The 20,506-nt window shown below is 67.1% G+C and overlaps 1 protein-coding gene across 4 annotated transcripts; it reads left to right on the forward strand.

The window, feature by feature from the left end:
• Positions 1-782: 782 nt before the first annotated feature.
• On the forward strand, positions 783-20,471 carry EPN1 (epsin 1). Of its 4 annotated transcripts, none has more exons than XM_050927483.1 (10): positions 783-1,094; positions 1,679-1,928; positions 9,889-10,022; positions 11,326-11,400; positions 14,710-14,799; positions 16,037-16,328; positions 17,143-17,310; positions 17,744-17,824; positions 18,379-18,615; positions 18,814-20,471. In XM_050927483.1, exons 1-10 carry the CDS (start codon positions 867-869, stop codon positions 19,128-19,130), a joined length of 1,872 nt encoding a protein of 623 aa, XP_050783440.1. In that variant the 5' UTR covers positions 783-866; the 3' UTR covers positions 19,131-20,471. The 4 variants fall into 4 exon arrangements, with proteins under 4 accessions (XP_050783440.1, XP_050783441.1, XP_050783442.1 ...); XM_050927484.1 differs by having other exon boundaries at positions 9,889-10,010; XM_050927485.1 differs by lacking the exon at positions 11,326-11,400.
• The last annotated feature ends 35 nt before the right edge of the window (positions 20,472-20,506 follow it).

Raw genomic sequence — 20,506 nt, forward strand, 5'->3', positions numbered from 1 at the left:
TCTGACCCAGTCTGGCTGCTCTTATGCCCCGGCACTGACTGCGGGGTGCAGCCCTGCAGCACGGCACCCCTAGTGCTGCTGTGTCCCTTCCTTTCTCAGGGCCTTTAAATGGGGGTCCATTGCCCGGCCCCAAAGGGGCTGCGTTCCTGCTGTGCTTGGCACCCCTCCACCAGGGGCGGGAGAGGTTGGCAGCTGGCTCTTCCTGCTGTCTGGGGGGTCATCTCCCGTCGGGCGGCTGGGCATGTTACCTCCCTGCCAACCCTCCCTCCATACACGCTCCCTGCGGGGAGGGACTGATGTCAGAATTCTGGCTCCCAGCCCCTCTGCTCTAACCACTAGACCCACTACCCTCCCAGAGCTGGGGAGAGAACCCAGGAGTCCTGGCTCCCAGCCCCTCTGCTGGAACCGTCAGCCTCCACACTCCTCCCAGAGCCGGGGAGAGAACCCAGGAGTCTTGGCTCCCAACCCCCTCTGCTCTGACCACTAGACCGCACTCCCCTCCCAGAGCTGGAGAGAGAACCCAGGAGTCCTGGCTCCCAGCCCCCCTTGCTGCATCTCATGCCGGCCTCAGGCCCTGCTCTGGGTGTATTGAATCACTGATCTCGCTCTCTCTGTCTTGCAGATGCGGCTCATGCCTGGATCACCCGTGCCGTCCTGGGCACCGATAGCAGCCTGACCACCGACCTGTCACCTGCTGGTGTGAGCTCCACCCCCTTGCACAGACACAGGGGGTTTCCTGCCCCGCCTCCCCCAGGACTGGGATCGGGGTCCCCCCTCATTGCATAGACACAGGGAGCTTTCACGCCCCCCAGGACTGGGATCAGGAGCCGCCCCACTGCCGGGCCGCCCCCTGTCCCACCCCCACCATGTCAACCTCGTCGCTGCGGCGCCAGATGAAAAACATCGTCCACAACTACTCGGAGGCGGAGATCAAGGTGCGAGAGGCCACGTCCAACGACCCCTGGGGCCCGTCCAGCTCGCTCATGTCGGAGATCGCCGATCTCACCTACAACGTCGTGGCCTTCTCCGAGATTATGAGCATGATCTGGAAACGGCTCAACGACCACGGCAAGAACTGGCGCCACGTCTACAAGGTGCCGCCCCCAGGGCCCTGGCTCCGCCACCCTCACTCTAACCACTGGCCCCCACCCCCAGAGCCTGGGAGCAAACCCAGGAGTCCTGGCCTCCACCCCCTGCCCTAACCACTGACCCCACCCCCAGAGCCATGGAGCGAACCCAGGAGTCCTGTCTCCCACCCCCCTGCTCTAACTACTGGCCCCTCACCCCCAGAGCCGGGGAGTGAACCCAGGAGTCCTGGCTCCTAGCCCCTGCCCAACCACTAGGCACCACTCCCCTCCTGCATACCCTTTGCCTGGGAAGGGGTGGAGTATGAGGAGCGGCTCTGTGGCTGGGTAGGCAGGTGGGCTGTGAGTGTGGGGTGTTTGGGTGGGTGTGCAGGAGCTGTGTGGTGTATTGGTTGTAGGGGAGGGCTGGGTGGAGGCGGGCAGAGGGGCCATGGGTGGCAGGGCTGTGGGTGTGGGGTGTGCGGGAGCTGTGTGGTGTATTTGGGGGCTGCGGTTGTAGGGCAGGGCTGGGTGGAGGCAGGCAGAGGGGCTGGGGAGGGGGGGCGGTGCGTGGGCTGCGTGGCTGAGGCTGCTGTGTCCCCCCCGCCCCCCAGGCCATGACGCTGATGGAGTACCTCATCAAGACGGGCTCGGAGCGCGTGGCCCAGCAGTGCAAGGAGAACATCTACGCCATCCAGACGCTGAAGGATTTCCAGTACGTCGACCGCGACGGCAAGGACCAGGGCGTCAACGTGCGGGAGAAGGCCAAGCAGCTGGTGGCCCTGCTCCGGGACGACGAGCGGCTCAGGGAGGAGCGGGCCCACGCCCTCAAGACCAAGGAGAAGCTGGCGCAGACCTCCACGGGTGAGCCGGGGCTGGTGGGTGGCCCCTGCTCCGTCCCCCGTCTCGGTGCCTCTTCCCCCAGGGCCTCGCTCAGATCCCGGCCTGGCTGGAGCTGGGGTCCTCCCTCGCTTCCTGTCCTAAACCGGGCCCCGCTCACCCCTCAGCTCGGAGGTTCAGGCACTCAGGGGGGCAGCTTGGATGGAGGGGGCTGGCTGTGAGGTTGGGGGGGGTAGCTCTGAGGTTCAGGGGGGCTGGGAACTCTTGGGGGGCTGGTGACAGCTGTGGGGTTCAGGAGGCGTCTCAGGGGCTGGTGATGGTTGGGGGCTCTGGGTGGTGGCTGTGGGGCTCAGGGGTCGGTGGTGACTGTGGGGCTCAGGTGCGGTTCGGGGGGAGGTGTAGGCCCCCCTTTGCCCTCCCCTGGCCCAGGCAGCTCCGGGATCCCTGCCCAGTGGCTGAACCCCCCAGCACTGCCCCAGCCGCTGCCCACAGGGTTCACCCCGGGGGCGCCGGAGCCTGCAAGTTGGGGGGCGGGGACTGATCCTACCCTACCCTAAGGGGGGTGAGACATGTAGGGTGCAGATGGACAGGGTCTAGAGCCAATGAGAGGCTGTGCCATCGGCTGCCCATCTGGCATCTGCTTGTGTGACCTTTCACCTTTGCTGGCTCCGCCCCCTGCTTCCCACATGGCACCCCTCCCCCCAGCCAACACAGCAGCTGAGTGAGCCCCTCCCCCCAGTCCTGCCAGTGCCCCTCACTCCCGACCCGCAGCCCCTGCTAGCCCGGCCCTGGGCTCTGCCCCCCAGCTCTGCTGGTGCCCCTCACTCCCCACCCTCAGCCCCTCCCCCCAGTCCTGCCAGTGCCCCTCACTCCCGACCCGCAGCCCCTCCCCCCAGTCCTGCCGGTGCCCCTCACTCCCGACCCGCAGCCCCCTGCCAGCTGAGCCCTGGGCTCTGCCCCCCAGCTCTGCCGGTGCCCCTCACTCCCCACCCTCAGCCCCCTGCCAGCCGAGCCCTGGGCTCTGCCCCCCAGCTCTGCCGGTGCCCCTCACTCCCCACCCTCAGCCCCCTGCTAGCCCAGCCCTGGGCTCTGCCCCCCAGCTCTGCCGGTGCCCCTCACTCCCAACCTGCAGCCCCTGCTAGCCCGGCCCTGGGCTCTGCCCCCCAGCTCTGCTGGTGCCCCTCACTCCCGACCCGCAGGCCCTCCCCCCAGTCCTGCCCGTGCCCCTCACTCCCGACCCGCAGCCCCTGCTAGCCCAGCCCTGGGCTCTGCCCCCCAGCTCTGCCGGTGCCCCTCACTCCCCACCCACAGCCCCCTGCTAGCCTGGCCCTGGGCTCTGCCCCCCAGTTCTGCCGGTGCCCCTCACTCCCGACCCGCAGCCCCTGGTAGCCCGGCCCTGGGCTCTGCCCCCCAGCTCTGCCGGTGCCCCTCACTCCCGACCCGCAGCCCCTGCTAGCCCGGCCCTGGGCTCTGCCCCCCAGCTCTGCCGGTGCCCCTCACTCCCCACCCACAGCCCCCTGCTAGCCTGGCCCTGGGCTCTGCCCCCCAGTTCTGCTGGTGCCCCTCACTCCCGACCCGCAGCCCCTGCTAGCCCGGCCCTGGGCTCTGCCCCCCAGCTCTGCCGGTGCCCCTCACTCCTGACCCGCAGCCCCTGCTAGCCCAGCCCTGGGTTCTGACCCCCAGCTCTGCCGGTGCCCCTCACTCCTGACCCGCAGGCCCTCCCCCCAGTCCTGCCCGTGCCCCTCACTCCCGACCCGCAGCCCCTGCTAGCCCAGCCCTGGGCTCTGCCCCCCAGCTCTGCCGGTGCCCCTCACTCCTGACCCGCAGCCCCTGCTAGCCCGGCCCTGGGCTCGCCCAGCCCACTGTGGGTAGCAGCGAAGGGTGAACACACGTGTCCCTTCCCTCAGGCCCTGGCCTGCAGCTCCTGCCCTGCCCCACGGGCTCTTATCAGGGCTGAGCTGCCAGTGACCTTGCCCCTCTGCCAGCCAGCGCTGATAAGGGCGGAGAGGGGAACGGCCGGCCCTTAAAGAGGCAGTAACACCATTCTGCCCCCCCCCAATGGCTTCCCCCGCCCAGCCCTACAGCCAGGGGCCCCCATCCCGTCCCCCTAGGTCGGCTCCTCTGCGTTCGGCCTCCCTCCGTGGGGTACGTGGCTCTGTGCCCCCTCAGCAGAGCTGCCCCCTCCCTGTGTCTCAGTCCTCCCTCTCCCGATCACTTCACTGGCCTGGGGGGCAGTCGGCTCACTGGGGCAGATCTCGGGGCAGACCCGGGCACCCCCCTACCCCCCCCCCCCGCATGAGGGAGCCTCCCATTCAGCAGGGCGGCTAAGCAGGGCTGACAGCTGGTGCCAGGGTGTCTGCGGGGGAGGGGAGCCTACCTGTCCCTTGGCACTGCCGTGACCCCCCCTCCCCGCAGCACTGCTTGGGGGTGGGGCTGAGGTGGTGGCACCGGGGTGTGGAGCCAGCACTGGTAGGGGGGGCGGGGGGGTGAGGGCCAGGCTGAGGTGTGAGCTGAGGTTGTGGGTGAGAGAGCAGGTGCTACACCCCCCCACACGCCCCCCTGTACACACACCGCACAACACGCCCCCCCTGTACACACACCGCACAACACACACCGCACAACACGCCCCCTGTACACACACCCCCCAACCCACCCTCCTGCACCCCCCCACAACACGCCCCCCTGTACACACACCCCGCACCCCCCAACCCACCCTCCTGCACCCCCCCCACAACACGCCCCCCTGTACACACACCCCGCACCCCCAACCCACCCTCCTGCACCCCCCCACAACACGCCCCCCCTGTACACACACCCCACACCCCAACCCACCCTCCTGCACCCCCCCACAACACGCCCCCCTGTACACACACCCTGCACCCCCCAACCCACCCTCCTGCACCCCCCCACAACACGCCCCCCTGTACACACACCCCCCACCCCCCAACCCACCCTCCTGCACCCCCCCACAACATGCCCCCCGGTACACACACACCACAATACGCCCCCCGGTACACCCCCCGCACAACATGCCCCCATACACACACCCTTCACCACCCCACAACACGCCCCCCTGTACACACACCCCACACTCGCCAACTCACCCTGCTGCACCCCCCACAACACGCCCCCCTGTACACACACCCCGCACCCCCCAACCCACCCTCCTGCACCACCCCACAACACGTCCCCCTGTACACACACCGCACAACACGCCCCCCTGTACACACACCCCGCACCCCCCCAACCCACCCTCCTGCACCACCCCACAACACGCCCCCCTGTACACACACCCCGCACCCCCCAACCCACCCTCCTGCACCACCCCACAACACGCCCCCCTGTACACACACCCCGCACCCCCAACCCACCCTCCTGCACCCCCCCACAACACGCCCCCCTGTACACACACCCCACACCCCCAACCCACCCTCCTGCACCCCCCCACAACACGCCCCCTGTACACACACCCCACACCCCAACCCACCCTCCTGCACCCCCCCACAACACGCCCCCCTGTACACACACCCTGCACCCCCCAACCCACCCTCCTGCACCCCCCCACAACACCCCCCCTGTACACACACCCCCCACCCCCAACCCACCCTCCTGCACCCCCCCACAACACCCCCCCCCGGTACACACACACCACAATACGCCCCCCGGTACACCCCCCGCACAACATGCCCCCATACACACACCCTTCACCCCCCCCACAACACGCCCCCCTGTACACACACTCCACACCCCAACCCACCCTCCTGCACCCCCCCACAACACGCCCCCCTGTACACACACCCCGCACCTCCCAACCCCCCTCCTGCATCACCCCACATGCCCCCCTGTACACACACCCCACACCCCCCAACCCACCCTCCTGCATTACCCCACACGCCGCCCGGTACACACTCACCACAATACGCCCCCCGGTACACACACCCCACAACATGCACCCCATACACACACCCTGCACCCCCCCACAACCCACCCTCCTGCACCACCCCACAACACGCCCCCCTGTACACACACCCCACACTCGCCAACTCACCCTGCTGCATCATCCCACACGCCCCCCTGTACACACACCCCACAACACGCCCCCCTGTACGCACCCCCCAACCTACCCTCCTACATCACCCGACACGCCCCCTGTACACACACCCCACAGCCCCAACCCACCCTCCTGCACCCCCCCACAACACGCCCCCCTGTACACACACCCCACACCCCCAACCCACCCTCCTGCACCCCCCCACAACACGCCCCCCTGTACACACACCCCGCACCTCCCAACCCCCCTCCTGCATCACCCCACATGCCCCCCTGTACACACACCCCACACCCCCCAACCCACCCTCCTGCATTACCCCACACGCCGCCCGGTACACACACACCACAATACGCCCTCCGGTACACACACCCCACAACATGCACCCCATACACACACCCTGCACCCCCCCACAACCCACCCTCCTGCACCACCCCACAACACGCCCCCCTGTACACACACCCCACACTCGCCAACTCACCCTGCTGCATCATCCCACACGCCCCCCTGTACACACACCCCACAACACGCCCCCCTGTACGCACCCCCCAACCTACCCTCCTACATCACCCGACACGCCCCCTGTACACACACCCCACAGCCCCAACCCACCCTCCTGCACCCCCCCACAACACGCCCCCCTGTACACACACCCCACACCCCCAACCCACCCTCCTGCACCCCCCCACAACACGCCCCCTGTACACACACCCCACACCTCAACCCACCCTCCTGCACCCCCCCACAACACGCCCCCCTGTACACACACCCCGCACCCCCAACCCACCCTCCTGCACCCCCCCACAACACGCCCCCCTGTACACACACCCTGCACCCCCAACCCACCCTCCTGCACCCCCCACAACACGCCCCCCTGTACACACACCCCACACCCCAACCCACCCTCCTGCACCCCCCCACAACACGCCCCCTGTACACACACCCTGCACCCCCCAACCCACCCTCCTGCACCCCCCCACAACACGCCCCCCCTGTACACACACCCCCCACCCCCAACCCACCCTCCTGCACCCCCCCACAACACGCCCCCCGGTACACACACACCACAATACGCCCCCCGGTACACCCCCCGCACAACATGCCCCCATACACACACCCTTCACCCCCCCACAACCCACCCTCCTGCACCCCCCCACAACACGTCCCCCTGTACACACACCCCACACCCCCAACCCACCCTCCTGCACCCCCCACAACACGCCCCCCTGTACACACACCCCACACCCCAACCCACCCTCCTGCACCCCCCCACAACACACCCCCCTGTACACACACCCCGCACCTCCCAACCCCCCTCCTGCACCCCCCCACAACACGCCCCCCTGTACACACACCCCGCACCTCCCAACCCCCCTCCTGCACCCCCCCAGAACACGCCCCCCTGTACACACACCCTGCACCTCCCAACCCCCCTCCTGCATCACCCCACATGCCCCCCTGTACACACACCCCACACCCCCCAACCCACCCTCCTGCATCACCCCACACGCCGCCCGGTACACACTCACCACAATACGCCCCCCGGTACACACACCCCACAACATGCACCCCATACACACACCCTGCACCCCCCCACAACCCACCCTCCTGCACCACCCCACAACACGCCCCCCTGTACACACACCCCACACTCGCCAACTCACCCTGCTGCATCATCCCACATGCCCCCCTGTACACACACCCCACAACACGCCCCCCTGTACGCACCCCCAGCACCCCCCAACCCACCCTCCTACATCATCCCACATGCCCCCCTGTACACACACACCACAACACGCCCCCCTGTACGCACCCCCAGCACCCCCCAACCCACCCTCCTGCATCACCCCACACGCCCCCCTGTGTACACACCCCACAACATGCCCCCCTGTACACACACTCCACACCCCCCCACAACCCACCCTCCTGCACCACCCGACAACACGCCCCCTGTACACACACTCCGCACCCCCCAACCCACCCTCCTGCACCACCCCACAACACGCCCCCCTGTACACACACCCTGCACCCCCCCACGACCCACCCTCCTGCATCACCCCACACGCCCCCTGTTCCCACACCCCACAACACGCCCCCTGTACACACACCCCGCAGCCCCCCACAACCCACCCTCCTGCACCCCCCGCACCTCCCCACAACCCACCCTCCTGCACCACTCCACAACACGCCCCCCTGTGTACACACCCCGCACCCCCCCACAACCCACCCTCCTGCACCACCCCACAACACGTCCCCTGTACACACACCCCGCACCCCCCCACAACCCACCCTCCTGCACCACCCCACACGCCCCCTGTACACACCCCCGCACCCCCCAACCCATCCTCCTGCATCACCCCACACATCCCCCTGTACACACACCCCGCAGCCCCCCACAACCCACCCTCCTGCACCCCCCGCACCTCCCCACAACCCACCCTCCTGCACCACCCCACAACACGTCCCCTGTACACACACCCCGCACCCCCACAACCCACCCTCCTGCACCACCCCACACGCCCCCTGTACACACCCCCGCACCTCCCAACCCATCCTCCTGCATCACCCCACACATCCCCCTGTACACACACCCAGCACCCCCCCACAACCCACTCCCTGTACCACCCCACAAGCTCCCTATACACACAATCTGCACACCCCACAATCCATCCCCCCACATGCCCCTATACACACACCCCGCACCCCCCCACAACCCACTCCCCGTACCACCCCACATGCCCCCCATACACACAGCTCCCGCACCCTCCACAACCCACTCCCCGCACCACCCCACACGCCCCCTATACACACAAACACACACCCTGTACCCCACCCCTGGTGCTAATAACAATAACATATATTTGGAGTCAAGCCCCTCACTCCTGACCCACAGCCCCTGCTAGCCGGGCCCTGGGCATCCCCCACCCCTGCTTTCCTGGTGTCCCTCAAGCCCGACCTGCAGTTTTGGGGGAAGTTGGTGAAGTGTATGTGGGTAGGAGGGGATGGGAATAACAGTGTGTGTGGGGGGCTGTTGATTGGAATGGGTGGGGGACAGCAGGTGGGGGTCTGTGTGTGGGGGGACGGGAGGGAGGGGGTTCTGAGGTGATGGGAGTGGGGAGGAGTCTGTGGGGGGGTGAGGAGGATGGGAGTGGGGAATGAGCAGGAAGGGGTTCTGGGGGGTTGGGAGTGGGGGGGAGTCAGTGAGGGGGATTGTTCACCTGACCCAGCATCCCCTCCCTGCTCACCCGCCTGTTGCTTGTCAGTGGGTCGTTGCCCTGCCCCAGGGAGCCTGTGGCCAGGAGCCAGCGCAGACTGTTGACCAGACAGGCCAGGCCACCTGCTTCCTGAGCCCACGGCCCTGCCCTAGCCCCAGCCCCATGGTGTCCGTGCTCCACGCTGAGAGTAAAAATAAAGCCCCAAGGCTAGTTTCCATGGTGCCCCTTAAAACACCCACGGGCCTCCTCTTCCCTCCCTGGGCTGGTTCCCCGAATACCCAGAGGGGCCACGTCTCAGCGCCGGGTGAGGGGTCCCCGTGTACCCAGCCCCCGCCCCACCCTAGAGGGGCTGTGTCCCAGTGCGGGGCGAGGGGTCCCCGGATACCCAGCCCCCACGTCCCCCCCAGAGGGGCCGCATCCCAGTGCCGGGTGAGGGGTCCCTGTGTAACCACCCCCCACATCCCACCCCAGAGGGGCCACGTCCCAGCGCCGGGTGAGGGGTCCCTGGATACCCAGCCCCTGCCTCACCCCAGAGGGGCTGTGTCCCAGCGCGGGGCGAGGGGTCCCTGGATACCCAGCCCCCACGTCCCCCCCAGAGGGGCCATGTCCCAGCGCCGGGTGAGGGGTCCCTGGATACCCAGCCCCCGCCCCACCCCAGAGGGGCTGCGTTGCCCATTGCTCTGGGCCCTTGGCTGACAGTTTAACCCTTTCTGCCCCGCAGCCTCCTCGGCCTCGGCCGCCAGTGCCCCGGCAGAGGCGGAGCAGGCCTGGCCGCAGAGCAGCGGCGAGGAGGAGCTGCAGCTGCAGCTGGCGCTGGCCATGAGCAAGGAAGAAGCGGAGCAGGTAAGGAGCAAGGTAAATCTGGAGCGGCGGCTGCGGGGCGCGGGGGGGAGGGGGGCTGGCACAGCTGGGCCAGGAGATGGATCCTGAGACGCCGGTCGAGCTGGGGCCCCTGTGGCGGCTCCACGGGGCGTTGGTCGGGCCGGGGCCGGCTGTGATTGTCCCCCCCACCGAGGGCATCTGCTCCCAGGGTGGCGTCCAGCCCTCGGCCTCCCTGCTGCCGTCCTGGGGGGGGATGTTAGCCCCTGGTCGTGGCCAGGCTGCCTCTGACACTGGGTGCAAGGCTGGGACCGGCCCAGCTCGTCTCACTGATGGCAGGGATTGGTTCAGTGCTGCCAGAGCGGGGCCAGCACCTCCTATTGGGGAGAGGCCCCGTGCCCCATTTCTTGTCCACCTACGCCAGCCAGTCCCTGTCCTGGGGCCAGATTGTGGCTGGCACTCCCTAGAGGGGAAAGACCCCATGCCCCATTCCCTGCCCCCCTGAGCCAGCCAGCTGGTCCCCTCAGAGGAGCAAGTCTGTGTTTGCTCAGCATATTGATGGGGCTGAATTCTGGCCCTTCCCCTGTGCAGGTGTTGGGGCAGGGGAGGGCAGGTACAGTGGGGGGGCTGGGAGAGGGTTTGTTCATAGCATCTCAGCTGGGGCGTGTCTCTTTGTGGCCTGGGTTATCTGAGATCCTGGGCTGTTTTAGGGTATACAGGTCTCGGGAGGGCAGGGAGACATCTGCACATAGTGGGGGTACAGGCCTCCCCTGGCCCTCCAATAAACCTCACAGTGCTGTGGGGCAAAGGACCAGGGCCTGTTTTCACCCTCCCCAGCAGGGGCTGTAGGTGGGGAGGGTCGGCCCCCTGATCCCCTCTGCACCAGCCAGGGTCCTGTACAGCCCCCCTTATTCATCCCAGCTCAGCCTGCTCCCCAGCCCCTTCCGAGCCGATTCGCTCCCCTGGAACAGGCCGTCACTTGTCTGCTTAGAGGGGCTCTCGGAATGGAGCCAGCCATCCCCTTCCTGCACTTCCACTGCCGTGTCTGCTGCGCCCCCGTCCTCTGCCCCCCACCCACTGCCCTGGGCCCCCGTCTGCTGCCCCCCGGCATCATCTGCCCTTTCTTTCTCACCTCCCTTGCATTTCCCCCCTTGTTTATGCGTCTAGCTCCCCAGGGGGACATTGGGGGTCACGGGCCCACCCAGTCCTGTCTGCTTTCCTATCCATGGACCAAGCCTCGCCTCGCCCCTCTCCTGTGTCCCCCCCCCCCATTTCCCCTCCCCGGTGTGGGTGTGTGCCCTGCTGCGCCTTCACTCTCTGCTCTCTCCGCCCCCGCCAGCCCCCCGTCGCCGTCGCCGAAGAGGACCTGCAGCTCCAGCTTGCTCTTAGCTTGAGCAAAGAGGAGCACGACAAGGTTAGAGCCGACCCCGGAGGATCTAACACCCTCCCCCTGACGGGAGCGGGGGCCGGCCTTCCCCCTCCCCCACTGCACTAACCCCCACCCCCGACTAGATCAGCGCTAACTCCACTCACTGCTCGCCATCGCCTCGAAGGGCTTTTCTCTCCTCCAGGGAACAGATGCTTTTAAAAGGGGGTGAATTTTCCAGTCAGTTTCACTCCTGGGCAATTTCAGTCCCTCTGGGTGCCAGGGTCAGTTTCTCTCCTGATTAGTTGCAGTCCCGCTGGGTGCCAGGGTCGATTTCGCTCCTGGTCAGTTTCAGTCCCGCTGGGTGCTAGGGTGGTTTCGCTCCTGGTCAGTTTCAGTCCCTCTACCTGGCCTCTCAGTTTCGCTCCTGGTCAGTTTCAGTCCCTGTACCTGGCCCCTCAGTTTCGCTCATGGTCAGTTTCAGTCCCGCTGGGTGCCAGGGTCGATTTCGCTCCTGGTCAGTTTCAGTCCCTCTACCTGGCCTCTCAGTTTCGCTCCTGGTCAGTTTCAGTCCCTCTACCTGGCCCCTCAGTTTCGCTCCTGGTCAGTTTCAGTCCCACTGGGTGCCAGGGTCGGTTTCGCTCCTGGTCAGTTTCAGTCCCGCTGGGTGCCAGGGTCGGTTTTGCTCCTGGTCAGTTTCAGTCCCGCTGGGTGCCAGGGTCGGTTTTGCTCCTGGTCAGTTTCAGGCCCGCTGGGTGCCAGGGTCGGTTTTGCTCCTGGTCAGTTTCAGGCCCGCTGGGTGCCAGGGTCGGTTTCGCTCCTGGTCAGTTTCAGTCCCGCTGGGTGCTAGGGTCGGTTTTGCTCCTGGTCAGTTTCAGTCCCGCTGGGTGCCAGGGTCGGTTTCGCTCCTGGTCAGTTTCAGTCCCGCTGGGTGCCAGGGTCGGTTTCGCTCCTGGTCAGTTTCAGTCCCGCTGGGTGCCAGGGTCGGTTTTGCTCCTGGTCAGTTTCAGTCCTGCTGGGTGCTGTTGGGTGGTCTCCTGGTTGCGTGCCCCCCTCGCATGCCCTTGGAAGTGCTTGGCAGGTGAGCTCCTCAGCTTTCCCCTGTCAGGGGCATGAACCCTGGTGGCTGGGCCCAATCCCAGCTTGGATCATCCCCTTTCCCCTCCCTAAACCCACACGCTCTCCACCAGTTCCCCCATCACTTCCTATCCCAAACGGCTGCTAGCCAGCTGCCTTTTAGTGGTGGGTGGAGCAATTTGAGCTTCAAGCTTTGGTTGTGTCCCCAGCTCTGGAAGGGGAGTGGGGTCTAATGTTCAGAGCAGGGGGGTCAGAGCCAGGACTCCTGGGTTCTCCCTCTGGGTGCTGGCTGGCCTGCTGGGCAGTGTTGCCAAATGGACCCACCCAGCCCCTTCTCCCAAACTCGACCCCCCCACCCTCCCTTCCAGATTGAAACGTCCCAGATGCCTGGCCTCTCCGGAGGGCTGCTCCGGCTCCCCTAGGGCCCCTCGTCACTTCTCTGCACCTTGTTTAATTCCGGGGCACGATGCCAGGACCCCCCGGGTCGCACCCAGATCCCGTCACCCCCCCCGAACGGAGGCAGCGGAAGGTTCTGAAAGGTTCTGGCCGGGTCTGTCTGGGGCGTTTGGGTCTCTCCGCGGCTGCTGTGCTCTAACCTCCCTCGCCCCATTAATCCTTGCTCTGATTCACAGCCAGCGCTAATCTCTCTGTCCTTCCTCCACCACCCAGCTTTTGCTCTGGTTAATTGCCACCTCGGGGTCCCTGATTTGGGGCGGGGCGGGGGCCAGTTCTGATATGGAGATTCCCATCTGGACTCCATGTTTAATTTGGTGTGTCTGAAGTTGGGAGGGGTAGGGGCTGCTGCTGGCACGGCAGGTAGGGGGGTTTGTACCTGGTTTCTGGGCGGGCGGAGTCACAGCTGAAAAATTGAGGGGAGCTGGGGGAGCCATGCCTGGGGAGATCGGGACTCCACCACATCGGGGAGGGGGCTGTTTTGGGGGGAGGGGCTGCTGCAGGCTCAGGAGTTGAGACCTCAATGGGGGGCTGTTTTTATACAGTCTCTGTAGGGCATTGACGGGGGGTGGGAGCCATGTCCTCGAATCGAGGACCCGCCCCCCCCCCGGTGGATCCATCCCTTGCCTAGCCCCCAGGGAGCAGCACTGTGGGGCAGGCTACAGCGGATGGCAGGGTAGGGCTGTGGCCAGGGTGCTGTGCTGTTCCCTGCCCCCCCAGGGCCCATAGGGGGCGGCTCAGGCTTTGCCGCTGTAGCTGTACCAGCAAAGCCCTGTGGTTGTGGACACCGATCCCCCTGGCCGTGCCGGCAAACCCACCTGGTGGAGTTTCTACCCACAGAGTCCTTTGGCCAGCAGAGCAAAACACAGTCCCCTGGTCCGAGAACTGCCCTGCTGGGGTCACTCCCTGGAGCCTGGGGGAGTTGCCGGCCCGGCTGAGCCGTCAAATCCGCTCCCAAAGCGGCGTTGCCCCGGCCGGTATCTGCGCTGGGCAGTTTGGCCGGTTGCTTTTGCGCCAGGCGCTAGAGCGCGAGCTGCCTTTGCCAGCTCCCCCCACCCCGGCACACACCAGGTGCCCTACGGGTAAACGTCCCAGCGCTGCCCTCTGGCGCATTCCCGCAACGTGTGGTGCAATCCTGGTGCCCGCAGGGAACTGTGGGAGCTTGAGATCAAGTCCCCCCACGTCCCTTCGCGCTCTCCTGCTGCCGGCTGTTCTCTCGCTGTTCCTCGGATCGGGGGCCTGGACCAGCGACGGGGCCCCGGCTTATACCGGACCAGCCGCGTAACGCTGCCCACCGCGAGTGAAACCCGCTGCGCCGGTAACAGCCTCTGCTGGCTCAGCCATGCAGAGCCAGGACGCCTGGGTTCTGTCCTCAGCTCTGGGAGGGGAGCGGGGTCTGAGGGGGCTGGGAGCCAGGATGCCTGGGTTCTTTCCCTGGCTCTGAGCGGGGAGTGGGGTATGATGGTTAGAGGGGGGTGCCAGGACTCCTGGGTTCTCTCTCTGTTTCTGGGAGGGGAGTGGGGTATGGTGGTTAGAGTGGGGAGGAGGAGGAGCCAGGACTCCTGGGTTCTGTCCCCAGCTCTGGGCGGGACTTGATCTGTTAACGCTGTAGATGCCAGTCTGTAGCGATACCACAGCCCGCTCTGCATTGCCAGGGAATTATGGGATAGGAGTCGGGCTGGGGGCAGGCAGCTGTAGGCAGCTCCGGCCGGGAACGCTGCTGGGCCAGCCATAGGTGAGTACTCCAGCTTCCCTCCCCTGCCCCCCAATTGGGGCTGGGCTGCTCCTCCCCGCTTACGTCCCCCCATTTCCCTTGCCTCCCCGCAGGAGGAGCGGATCCGGCGCGGGGACGACCTGCGCCTACAGATGGCCATCGAGGAGAGCAAGAAGGAGGCAGTGCCGGCCAAGGGCGAGGAGGTAACCCCTCCCTCTGGGGCTAGCTGGGGGGGCGGGGGGCTGGCATGGCGGTGGAGCCTGGGGCAGGGGGCAGGGGCTAGCCAGCTGGGGCGAGGCCTAGCTCGGGTTCAGCGGGGTCTGAGTTGGGCGTGGAGACGGGGGGTGGAGTTTAGCAGGGGTCTCTGACTTGGGGCGGGGTCTGACTTGGGGGCAGGATCTTGCTGGTGGAGTCTGACTTGGGGGCGGAGTCTGGGGCAGGGCCTGACTTGGGGGTGGAGCCTGGGGCAGGGCCTGACTTGGGGGCAGGGTCCAGCTGGGGGGGGTCTAGGGTGACCAGACAGCGAATGTGAAAAATCGAGACGGGGTGGGGCGTAATAGGAGCCTATATAAGAAAAAGACCCAAAAATCGGGACTGTCCTTATGAAAACGGGACATCTGGTGACCCTAGTGGGGTCTGACTTGGGGGTGGAGCCTGGGGCAGGGTCTGACTTGGGGGTGGAGCCTCTTGCAGGGGGCCAGGTCTAGCAGGGGGCCCAGATTCAGGGGCAGAGCCTGGGGTGGGTAAACTACGGCCCGGGGGCACATCCGGCCGCTCAGACGTTTGAATCCGGCCCCCGGGTGGGGGGTTGCTCGCTCTGCTTGGCTCCCGGAAGCAGCAGCAGGTCCCCCCTCCGGCTTCTACGCATAGGGGCAGCCAAGGGGCTTTGCACGGTGCCCCCGCAGCTCCCATTGGCCAGGAACCACGGCCAATGGGAGCTGCAGGGGCGGTGCCTGCGGACGGGACAGGGTGCAGAGCTGCTTGGCCGCGCCTCCACGTAGGAACCGGAGGAGGGGACGTGCCGCTGCTTCCAGGAGCTGGTTCAGGTAAGTGCCGCCCAAAGCCTGCACCCCTGATCCCCCTCCTGTGCCCCAACTCCCTGCCCCCCCTCTCGCCCTCCGAACCCCTCGGTCCCAGCCTGGAGCAACCTCCTGCACCCCAACCCCTCATCCCCAGCCCCACCCCAGAGCCTGCACTCTAGCCCCCAATTTCCTGAGCATTCATGGCCCACCATACAATCTCCAGACCCAGATGTGGCCCTCGGGCCAAAAAGTTTGCCCAGCCCTCGTCTCGGTGTTTGGGGTCTGACTTGGGGGGGGGAGCAGGGTCTGTGGCAGGGGAAGGGTCTAGCAGGGGGCCCAGATTCGGGGGCGGAGCCTGGGCACTGGGGTGTATCTGGGGTGACCAGCTGCTCCGTCTCACCATGTTTCTACCCCACAGTCATCGCTGATGGACCTGGCCGATGTCTTCACCTCGCCGGCCCCCCCTGCTGCCGGGGACCCATGGGGTCCCCCCGCCCCCACCGACCCATGGGGTGCCTCTGTGCCCGCTCCCGCTGGGCCACCTGCTCCTGACCCCTGGGGAGGAGCTCCTGGGGGCGTGGCTTCCACTGGCGACCCATGGGGAGCATCCGCCTCTGTCACGGCCCCGGGAGACCCCTGGGGGGGCCCCCCGGCCGTCGCCAGCTCCGACCCCTGGAACCCGGAGGGGACGGGCCCTTCCCCACTCCCTGGTACGTCTCCGCGTCGTGCGCGTCACTCCGGCCCCCTCCTGCCTTGGTCGCTAAAAACTGCTGAGTCCCAGTGCGCAGGGGCGGGGGGAGTTCGGTGGCCCCAGCCCTGTGCAAGGAGGGGCAAATCTGTGCCCCCCACTGAATGCAATGGGGCAGGAGGGGCGAGGGGAGCTATCAAAGCTCTTGCCACAGCAGCGCAGTATCATGTCCCTGATGGGGAAACTGAGGTACAGAGGGGGGCCACGGCAGGGCCAGAAACAGAACCCAGGTCGGCTGAATCCGGGCTCTCCCCATGGGGCTGGGGAAGCGGCCCCCTGGCTAGGATCAGCCCCAAGGGCCCCACAGCGGGGAGATGGTGACCCCCAGGCCAAGTCTCCTCTAGGTCCTGGAGGTGGCTGGGCTGGACGCAGGAGGTTGAGTGTTGCGGGGGGATTCTGAGCTGTGTCCCTGGGGATTGTCCGTGCCAGTCCTGGAGCAGAGGTGGTCAAACAACCCTGCCTGCTGGGGAGAGTGCCCCCGCCGAGCCCCCCCTGCAGCGCGACGCCCCCTGCCCTGCTCCCCACAGCACAGCACCCCCTGCCAAGCCCCCCGTCCTTGCTCCCCACAGCCTGGTGTCCCCCGACAGCACAGCACCCCCTGCCGAGCCCCCTGCAGCCTAGCGCCACCATGGGGCATTGGGGCCAGCACTGCCTGCCAGGGGAGAGCGCCCCCTGCTGACACCCTGCCCCACGGCCTGCAGTGCATTGTGGGTGTATGGGGGGAGAGGGTACTGGAGCCACTGGCCCTGGCAGCTAACTGCTCGTCTCTCCTCCAGCTGGGGGCGTTGCAGTGAGTGCAGCGGCCCCCGCCGGTGACCCGTGGTCGTCGGGCCCAGCCGCAGCCCCCCAAGGGAAACCCGCGGCCGACCCCTGGGCCCCTGCGCAGACCTTCCCCGACCACTGGGGAGGGTCGCCTTCGAAAGCCAGCACCAACGGCACCGCAGGTGGGTGGGTCATGGGTCGCGAGGAGCCAGGACGCCTGGGTCCTCTCCCCGGCTCTGGGATGGGAGCCGGGCCTAGTGGATAGAGCGGTGGGGGCTGGGAGCCAGGACGCCTGGGTCCTCTCCCCGGCTCTGGGATGGGAGCCGGGCCTAGTGGATAGAGCGGTGGGGGGCTGGGAGCCAGGATGCCTGGGTTCTCTCCCCGGCTCAGGGATGGGAGTGGGGTCCAGTGGATAGGGCGGGGGAGCTGGGAGCCAGGACGCCTGGGTTCTGTCCCCAGCTCTGGGACGGGAGTGGGGTCCAGTGGATGGAGGGGCTGGGGAGCTGGGAGCCAGGACGCCTGGGTTCTGTCCCCGGCTCTGGCAGGGGAAAGGGGCTGGGTTGGGGCAGGGACTCCCCCCGCTCCCTGTAACTCACCTCTTCCCTCCCCCTCCAGCCGGTGGCGCCTTTGAGCCGGACGAGTTCTCGGATTTCGACAGCCTGCGCCCGGCGCTGCCCAAGTCGGGGAGCAGCACAGGTGGGCTTGGGGGGCCCCCGGCTGCCCCCCCCCCACTGCCTTCCCTCCCCCGTTGTACTTCGCTGCCCTGAGCGTGTGCCGGGGCTGCTGGGAAACTGGGGGCGGGGGGCACTGAATACATCCTCCTTGATGGGAACCGGCGCCCCCTAGAGGGGAAAGGCCCAGGGCCCCATTCCCTGCCCCCCTGAGCCAGCCAGTCCCTGCCCTGGGGCCGGATGGGAGCTGGCGCCCCCTAGAGGGGAAAGGCCCCGGGCCCCATTCCCTGCCCCCCTGAGCCAGCCAGACCCCGCCCTGGGGCCAGACGGGAGCTGGTGCTTGGGGAGAGGGGGTGGGTTTAACCCCTTGTTGTCCGGAGGGGGCGTTATGGGGTTATCAGTGGGTCGCTGCCAGACCAGAAGGGTGTCTGCAGCGGGTCCCGCCGGGAGCAGTCAGTATTTTCCCCCGTGACTGGGCTCACAGTGTGGTGAGGATGCCTCTCCCAGCCCCCCCGGTGCTGGGCCTGCCCAGGGGGGCTGGGCGGGTGTCTGAGCCCCTCCTCCGTCTCTGCCCCCCAGGGGAGCTGGACCTGCTGGCCGGGGAGGTGCCGATGACGCGCTCGGCCGGCGCCCGGAGCCCCAGCACCTTCGACATGGCAGCTGTCGGGGGCTCGCTGGCCGAGGCCTCCAAACCCACCCGCAAGACCCCCGAGTCCTTCCTGGGCCCCAACGCCGCCCTGGTGGACCTGGATTCGCTGCTCAGCAAACCCCATGCGCCCCCCACTGCCAAGACCTCCAACCCCTTCCTGGCCACAGGTGAGTGCCCGGCCGGACGCCTGGGTTCTCCTGCTCTGGGAGGGGAGTGGGGTCTAGGAGCCAGGACTCCTGGGTTCTCTCCCGGCTCTGGGAGGGGGGTGAGGCCTAGTGGTTGGGGGGAGGGGGCTGGGAGCCAGGACTCCTGGGTTCTCTCCTGGCCGTGTGGCTGGTCTCTCACCCTCCCCCTCTCCGTTCCAGGGACAGCGCCCGCGTCCCTGACGGCACCCGGAGCAGCCAGCGCCTCGGCCACCAACCCATTCCAGCCGGCCCAGCCCCCCTTGCTGACCCTCAACCAGCTCCGTGTCAGCCCCGTCATGGGGCTGGGCCCCCCTGCCGCCCCCTTCGCCCCCACCATGGGCTCAGTCACCCCCCTGGGGCCAGTCATGCCCATGGTTGGGGTCCCGCCCCCTGGCCTGTCCCCCGTGGCCATGCCCCCCATGTTGCCCCCCCAGCCCGTCGTGCCCACCAGCGCCTCTGTCCAGTCCATGGGCAACACAAACCCCTTCCTGCTATAAGGGGGCCGGCCCGGGGGTGGGGGGTATGAGAGGGGAGCCCCCCGAGGGGCTGCTTGGGGAGGGGGAAGGGAGCCCTGGGGCAGCCCATGCCATGGGGGAGGCAGGCGGGGGGGGGGCTGTTGGGTGTGGGATCAGATTCTCCCCTTCATGGGCAGTACCCCCCCTTACCCGAGAATTCCTAAGTGGGGGCAGGGAGGCATTATTAAGCCCCGCCCCCTGTATAGCTCCACCTCCAAGTCCTGCCCCATCTCTCAGAAGTGGGGGTGCTCCTGCCCCTTTAAGTTATAGCTATGCCCCCCCGCCCCCCACTGATCACACTACTGGCCCCCCCGGCCATGTCATCCCCTCCAGGGCCCACCTGCCTGCCCCAGGGGCTAATGGGACATCCCCCCACCCCCGCATCTGCTCCAGATCCCGGGGGCGGGATCCATCCCCATCTGGCCCAGGTTCTGCTTCCTGACACCCCCCCCCCCCGCAGACGTGGCCCCAGGGGGCCAGAGCGACGGTCTCCAACTGCAGCTCCAGAGACGACCCCCCCGGGACGCATGGGGGCCTTGCTGCCAGGGGAGGGCAGCGATGGCCGCCATGACCCCCTCACGCCAGCATCTCCTCTGGAGCCACCTGGGCGGGGCCACTGGACTCCCCCCCTCCTGTGAGAGACTTGCTGTCCGGGGGGGCTGCCTTAATCCCCCCCAGCTCATGGAGCAGGGCCGGCACTAGGATTGAAACCCAAGACTGGACCCCGCGGGGCCTCTGCTGCTGGCCTGTGGACTGAAGTGTATGGGGGGGGCCAGGTCTGAGCCGCACATGATCCCCGCCCCCCAGGATGTGCAACATCGACAGCGCCCCCTGCTGGCTGTGTGTTCATAATCCCTGATTTCCCCCCTGCAGCATGATCCCTGCCCCCTCCCCCCGAGGGCAGAGGGGGCAGGGGGCTTGTGTGAGTGGCTGTGATGTGAACCCAGCTTCCCTCCTGTCCCCAGAGTCAACCCTCCACTGCAGGGGAGGGTCCCCCAATGCCCCTTGATTTCCCCCCAATCACAACCTGTGTATGAATTCTCCCAGGTGTGCCCCCCACCCCCTTCACCAATCAACTGCAGGGAGGTGGGGGCTGCCCTCCCCCCCCGGCCCCCCAACCCCCAGCAATGTCAGATCCTTTTCTGTAGTTGTGCGGGGTGGGGGTGCTCAGAAGGGGGGGCTGATCCTTAAGCCTGCCCCCCCTGCTGGGGGGAGAGGTCCCCCATCTGATTTCTGCCCCCCCATTTGTGTCATGCCCCCCCCCCCAGTGTATGCAGAATGTGCTAAAATGAATTAATAATAAAGTGAGATTCTTCTAAGGCACCGATGGGGCATCTGTGGAGGGCTGCCCTGAGGCG

This window comes from Gopherus flavomarginatus, chromosome 18 (genome assembly GCF_025201925.1).
Source record: "Gopherus flavomarginatus isolate rGopFla2 chromosome 18, rGopFla2.mat.asm, whole genome shotgun sequence".
Lineage (NCBI taxonomy): Eukaryota > Metazoa > Chordata > Testudines > Testudinidae > Gopherus > Gopherus flavomarginatus.